The 7,643-nt window shown below is 41.6% G+C and overlaps 1 protein-coding gene across 1 annotated transcript in view; it reads right to left on the bottom strand.

The window, feature by feature from the left end:
* Window positions 1-421: 421 nt before the first annotated feature.
* The window catches only part of LOC109465050, a 16,207-nt gene continuing 8,985 nt past the window's right edge, over window positions 422-7,643 (bottom strand). The window contains exons 2-5 of the mRNA XM_019762193.1: window positions 5,931-6,192; window positions 3,062-3,301; window positions 2,393-2,551; window positions 422-1,905 (exon numbers count right to left, since the gene is read on the bottom strand). Of these exons, the coding sequence (XP_019617752.1) occupies window positions 1,697-1,905; window positions 2,393-2,551; window positions 3,062-3,301; window positions 5,931-6,138 (816 nt within the window). The 5' untranslated portion in view covers window positions 6,139-6,192 and the 3' untranslated portion in view covers window positions 422-1,696. The remainder of the gene's footprint in view (window positions 1,906-2,392; window positions 2,552-3,061; window positions 3,302-5,930; window positions 6,193-7,643) is intronic.

The following is a 7,643-nucleotide window of genomic DNA, read 5'->3' as shown; positions in this document are numbered from 1 at the left end:
TGGTTGGTTGGATGGTTGGATGGTTGGTTGGTTGGTTGGTTGGTTGGTTGGTTGGTGAATGGTTGGTTGGTTGAATGGTTGGTTGGTGAATGGTTGGTTGGTTGGTTGAATGGTTGGTTGGTTGGTTGAATGGTTGGTTGGTTGGTGAATGGTTGGTTGGTTGAATGATTGGTTGGTTGGTTGAATGGTTGGTTGGTTGGTTGAATGGTTGGTTGGTTGGTGAATGGTTGGTTGGTTGAATGGTTGAATGGTTGGTTGGTTGGTTGGTGTTTTTTTCTGACGTACGGTCGAAAACCAGCAAGCTGTGATCGAACCTCCCGAACGCCCCACGAATGTAGCCGACCTAGCCGAACGCCGGACGACCGCCGGACGACTCCTAAGCATGGTTGGCGGTCGGTCGGTTAGCGTTCAGGAGGCCGTATTCGTGAATATGTGACAGAGGCTTTACCTGTTGTATCAGAGGTCATAGCAGACCGTACATGATGTCATATATTATCGACTACTAGTGAACAAGCCTTTTTGTAGACTCACACACGTAAGTGAATTGTCTCACTAGTCACTACTACACAGTTCTAAACATTAGATACTATACTGTACAAAACACAGAAAATATACACGGCATTCGTGAAAAATAGAACCTTTGGCAAATTGAAAAGAGATTCGTGTAAAATAATGCCAAGAACACTGAAACGCTCTTGATATACACACGATAAGACACACGAGTTTTGCAATGGAGGTGACGAACTGGCTCCAGGGTTAGGTTAGGGCTATGTGAACGGAACTTGCTACACTAATCCGCAGTATTTAAATGGAAACTTTGCTACCTCAACTACCAATTGTCTTATAGTTGACATCCCTCAGCTTGCAAGTCCTTTAAGATGTAGGGAAAATGCATACATGACAATGATAACATCCACTACGACATTCTTCACTCGCATAGGAGGTTAATACATGTAACTTCCTGCTTCTGGAAAGCACATTGCGACTATTTCTAATGATGCTTTTTGTACCATCTGTAACACACATCGTAGCACAGAGTTGGACGGACACACTATTGCAGTGACTGGTAGAGGACAAATGTCCCTGTAATTATCTATTTTGTTAATGTTTTTCTTGAACATTTTGGGCCAGTCATATCACAGATGTTGACATGGTTCTCTTGTACGTGAGATCCACACTCCAAGACAAGGGTATACAGCATTTTCACTCTCTTTCTATTTTATCGAAGCATAAAATTAGTGTCCTTGTATTCAAATGGACAGAACAATGCGCACCCATCTGGTATTCCCTTCTGTGAGTTATACACACCTGGTAGAGGTAATTTGCCTCTAGATGTCCGAAAACGCTTGAGCTACGATTCACTGGAACACAAATAGCTGTATCCGCCTCGATGTTCGGTGAACAACGCATGATTCTACCCGCATACGCGCATGTACATGTACATGGATGTGTTTTACATAGTAGCTGTCCGATGTTCATTTCTTGAGATATCCCTCACGTTACAATCTTGGACGTCGGTGGCTGCTGATGCCTTTCAGTAGTGATTTAGGTAATGGAGGGTTAAATGTGACCACACGTTCTTTCTCAGATTTAGGTGCTGAATGGTTAAAGCGACTCCACATCTTTGCCGCATTAGGGTGGTGAAGGATTAAGGTGATTCAGCCTAGATCCGTGGCCAGGCTTGGTGTATAGAGGGTTAAGGTGACTCTAAATCTTCCTTGTTATCTGTTATCGGTGCTTCCATGTCTTCATCGTCCTTGGTGCTTTGCCAGATCAAGAATCCTCCGGGAACACTGAAGAAGGTCTGTGCCCACGTGAGATAGAAGGAGACACTAAACGGAACGTCCATGCCATACAATTCATGGTCAATCGTATAGAAGGCCGCTCCGATGCCTCCAGCTATCCCTGTGTGTGGGGAACAAGCAATCAATTGATCAGTAAACTGTTGTCATCTCTCTCCAATATAGAAGAACTACAGCATCTCAATGATAGAACTCTATGTGTACGAGGGTCCACGTCACTTTCACATTTACAAAACTCTAATGTCTTCGATATACTTCAAACCTTTATCTACTGTACAGGTAGATTCTCATAATCGATAGATCATCAACTGGTTACAGTAATCTTTCTTTTATCAATTTGAAATGTACGTATTTTGTTATTGTGTTTTACTCTTGTTTTATATTGATGTTTTAGAGGAGCAGGCGTTATATAAGCAATTGTGCTTTTTGCCTGATCCCTTTCAATATATGTGAATAAACAGCAAAGAGAAAACGAAACCGCGAAATGAACAATATTATAGTTAAAATCAAATCTAAAGTTTTTAAGTAGTTTTGTTCCGTTTATAGCATGTAGATCTCTCGACCTACAGTATGAGGATCTGTCGACCTACCTCCAAAGATAATCAAGGTTGTAAAGATGGTGTATCCGTCCACGGCTGTGTCCAGGCCGCCCTTACAGGCAGCGGACACGGCCAGGAACGCGCCGGGCAGCAGCAGCATGGTGGACAGCATGATGCAGAACCGGGCGATGTGGTACGCCGTCGAGTGGGCTTAGCATGGAGAAAGGATAATCATTTAACTAGAGAAGTAACATTGCAAAGCAAATGCATAATGTTTACCTTCGGACATGGTCTGTTCTGTTAATTCTTACTCAAACACATTCACATACATGCACTACTTGTATATGGTGACAGGAGCAGAACAGACCATGAAATTACAACATTATGTAACCCAACACCAGTCACAATGGTGGCAGACGTCGACGAATCATGTCATCGGTCAGGTCATAGGTCACTGTTTGGAGAAGAAGAAAAGGAAGAAACTGAGCAAAAACAATATGTTTTCCTTCGGTAAACATAATAGGGCAACGGCAAGTAATTTTCATGGATGGCATCATGACAAGCTTCACTGGTCGAAAGCTCTAGGTGAGAGAATTTTTTGTGTTGGACCAAAAGTTTTAACTTTAAATATGTAACTACCAACACAGATGAACTTTCATGATAAGTTGAAATGTTATTGATAACAACAAGTTCTACACAGAAATGTTCTTGTAAAGTTACCTTCTGGACGATCGTACGTGTTGCCGCACTCTGAGAACGTCTTCTGTCGTCTTGAACACTTCGCTTCCTTTAAGTAGCAGACCTGAGCACAGTTGTACTGGAAAGACTGACACATGGGGTTTCTACAGCAGGCCGCGGCACAGGCGTCAAGGGTGTCCGCGTAGATGATCCCCCGGTCCAGGATCTTAGCGGGACAGTCGGTATTGGGAGTGTAGTGGAACTCAGACAGCGTACAAGCATCTGTAACATCATATAGTGGAACTCAGACAGTGTACAAGCATCTGTAACATCATATAGTGGAACTCAGACAGTGTACAAGCATCTGTAACATCATATAGTGGAACTCAGACAGCGTACAAGCATCTGTAACATCATATAGTGGAACTCAGACAGCGTACAAGCATCTGTAACATCATATAGTGGAACTCAGACAGTGTACAAGCATCTGTAACATCATATAGTGGAACTCAGACAGTGTACAAGCATCTGTAACATCATATAGTGGAACTCAGACAGTGTACAAGCATCTGTAACATCATATAGTGGAACTCAGACAGCGTACAAGCATCTGTAACATCATATAGTGGAACTCAGACAGTGTACAAGCATCTGTAACATCATATAGTGGAACTCAGACAGTGTACAAGCATCTGTAACATCATATAGTGGAATTCAGACAGCGTACAAGCATCTGTAACATCATATAGTGGAACTCAGACAGAGTACAAGCATCTGTAACATCATATAGTGGAACTCAGACAGAGTACAAGCATCTGTAACATCATAGGGATGAATACAATCATCAGCGTTTCAGTTTGTTTTGAGAACAGTTTACCAAGATTTTTAGGCCCGTAGAAACTCGATTATATCGATAGTCAAAACCACTAAGGAAGTGAGAACATCCTACAGACTCCAACAGACTGCTTTGCAGACTGATTTAAAGCTGAATAGATAGTAGAAATTGGCCTAAAAAGGATGTATTACTAGTTGGCCAGGGGTGTTGGCCGGCAAATTGGACCCTCTATGGCCGGCCAACTCTCCTGGCCAATTACATTCTTTTTACGTCGATGAAGTGACTGACGAAAGCTAGTGGATACACAGCCAAATTCATATCCAGTTGCTTGAGTAGCTGCTTTTTGGCGTACATTCTTTTTAAGCCAATTCCTACCATTTTTTTCAGCCTGCAAAGGAGTCTGGTGGAGACTAGGATGTTCCCACGTCATTGACTCTGTTGGTCTCCTTTTGGATTAATTTTCATTGACCCTGAGCTCCTGTTGGTACACTGTCTATATCTCGTATTTCTAACTCAGTCACTTGGCTTAGAGTTGAATGGCCACAAGCTCTGGGGAGGAGCTTGTGTCCGGGCAGCGAGACATTGTGGAACTCAGACTAGGTTACTGATAACCTGGTATCCAGTCTATCGCGGTCGGGGCGGGTTCTCTTCGGGACTGCAGAAGCTCTTCACCACCCGACTCAGCTAGAGTCCCCGGTAGGTTTTGCACGACGAAAGTTTGAATAGCCCAACTCCTGGCTAGCAAAACTCCTCCAGGTGTAACACTCCTACCGGGCGGTCTATTGAGCTGGACGGGGGAAAACTATTAGAGCCCGGAAAACAGCCTGCCCCAAGCACGATAGACTGAATACCAGCAGCTTCCGTCGCCTCGTTTAAGCGTTTGTTCTCCAGAAAATTTCCCGCAACATAGTAACCATTACTTTTGTTTTGTAACATAACATTGATATGCAAATTTCCATTACCTTCTTTATTTATTTCATTTGTTATATTTATTCGCTTGTTTCACATAAGTCATTAGTTTGCCGTATGATTTTGAAGCACTTTTACCAATATGTTATTATTGTAATTAAGTTACTTTGTATCTTTGTTTTCTTGTTTCTACTTAAGTAACAAATTTGTTACTTAAGTATTTTTTTGTAAATGTATGTCCGCAGGGAACACTGAAAAACGCCCTTGCGGCGACATGTTTTACCCTGGGTAAATAAATAAAAATGAAACAAGAGTTCCGAGATCTCATACCTCCATGAAATATGGGCTTGATATGTAAATGTAAATTTCTTCTTTAATTACGCAAATGACCTCTGCATTAACATAATATATGCATCGTGATGTTAACTTTTGATTAACTTAAAGATGTCCCAAGTATGACATTCCCATCATTCACCATTGAGAAATCATAGATTTTTTGCATTAATTATGCAAATTAGGTAATCATTTGCATAATTAGTATCTGTTGATGTTCCATCTGCCATAGGTTACATACATTACATGTATGAAAGTTCTATAGTGTAAAACACTGTAATTATAGAATTTCCTCATTAATTATGCAAATAAAGTCCTCATTTGCATAATTTGCAGTTAATTATGTACATCTCTCTGTCAGATACCTACACACCAAAAATGATGAAAATACGCTGTTCCTATCTGGACTTATTGGCTTTCAAAGATTTCGCCCGAAAGTCCCCTGCAGTTCCTCAACAAGCTGCTAGGGCGACCAAACCCACACCACTTATTTCTGACACGAAAAGCTATCTGTCACCGAAAATTCAAGACCATAGCATGTTCAGGACCAAAGATACAAAAACCGGAAGTTCTGCTGCAGTTTCAAGGTCATCCACCAGGAGGCCCATATTTGACCTTGACCTTTGTCTTCCTAAGACTTATCAACATACTAAATATCATCACAATCCATAAAGGCGTTATGAAGTTATGCTGACTACAAATGTGCGGAAACACACACAGACACACACACAGACACACACACACACACACACACAGACACACAGACAGACGCCGCCAAAAACAATACCTCCATTTTTCATGGAGGTAATGAAAATACCAGGCTAGGTTACTCACCAACAGACACCCAATGGGGACTGCCCGACATGTTGGAGCACTCCTCCCACAGTCCGGCCGTGCCGGGAGACTCTACAGTCGTGTTCTCATGACAGGACGGCCAGATCCCCACCTGGTGTGACGTCCACGCTGGTGTTATAGTTCCCATCATTAGCAGTATCAGTCCCACCGAGGTAAAGATGACACCAATGTGCTGACGAATGTTCATGGTGAATTCTGGAGGTGAGTTACGAGATCTCTTCCAATGAAGAAAGGTAGCGATCTGTGAACGCATAATGTGATATTATTAATTGATGTATTAATTGATGTTTAACGTGTAATTTACTATGTTGATAAGATACGTTTTCTTGATAGCGGTTAAACGTGTATGTAAATAATAGTTGCATTTTATGTACAGGACTCCAGGAAGAATAGTGATGTATATATTATCACTAATGGGAGGTTCCTAAATAAACAAACAAACAAAGAAAGAAACGCATGGTGAAACGCATGTGAACAGTTTGAAATTAAATGAGAACAAGGCCAGGGTTTCACGATACAATTTGTACAAATGGGCCCTGGTTTGAATAACTTATGTTTAATGATGTTCACATTCACTTAACTTCCAACCGCGGTAAATATGAAATTCCAAGCAGCTACCATTATGAAATTATAGCATTTTCTCATTAATTATTGAAATTAGGTCTTCATTAACATCAACATTATCTTCCAATGTTCCTCTTGCTCTCAATTACATATTTAATAAGTTTAAATAATCTTGGAAGATAAATAAAGCAGATTTATAGAGTTTTTATCATTAATTATGCACTTTAGGTCCTGATTTGCATAATTATTATCTAATAATGTCAAGGATCACTCCTGCTACCAACATAAAGAAAATAACGACAATCCGTCAATCGATTCTTAAGTTATCGTCCCTCAAATAGTTTTCAACAAACGATCCTTCAGTTCCAGGACAGGCTGCTAGGTTCCCAAACTTTCATGACTACCTATCCATAAGTTATTGAGTTCTGGTGCTAAACCACATACACAAAACACCCAGTAATCCACCCACCCACCCAACCACCCACCCACCCACAGAACCGGTACGGAAAACATTATCTTCTCGGCGAAGATAGTCGTATAACCAGGGTCTTTATTCACAACCAAAGGATATTTACACGTCGACGTTTCCGTTACCGTCTGTCAGGGCAGCAATGACTTGTATTTCTTCGCACTGCCGCTAGGTGTCGCTGCTGCAGTATTAGGAAATCAATGCGCTCACAGACGAGAAGGATTATCATATTTATGTGCAAAAACATAGTAAAACATTATCATTTAATTCTTAAGAACGCAGTCCCACACTTAACAACCCCCCCCCGGCCATCATCACGCTTAAACGAACTTGACCTTAAAGTTTTTTTCGTTTATACGATAAAACTAGTCAAGATGTGGAACTTGGCCAAACGGTTGCTGAGATTTCGGCAACTTTGCACTTCGGCACCTGTCGTAGGGCTAGGTCCCGTACAAGGCCCTAATGACGGGCCATTTAATGGTCTTCTTATTAGGTCAAATTTACTATTCCGGCTGACTTTTTCTGGCTAGCGGGTATCATTGTTGTATCCTCTCACGTTCTGAGTGATTTTTAGTTAGTGTAAGCCGTTTTTACGGCAGAAAAGGGGGGGGGGGGGTACGCGGTTCTCGTGGCCAGTGGGGGAACTCCCATTGTAAAGC

The sequence above is a fragment of the Branchiostoma belcheri genome, unplaced genomic scaffold, assembly GCF_001625305.1.
Source record: "Branchiostoma belcheri isolate BF01 breed outbred unplaced genomic scaffold, Haploidv18h27 scaffold146, whole genome shotgun sequence".
NCBI lineage: Eukaryota > Metazoa > Chordata > Leptocardii > Amphioxiformes > Branchiostomatidae > Branchiostoma > Branchiostoma belcheri.
This window is presented reverse-complemented; position numbering and strand designations above follow the sequence as displayed.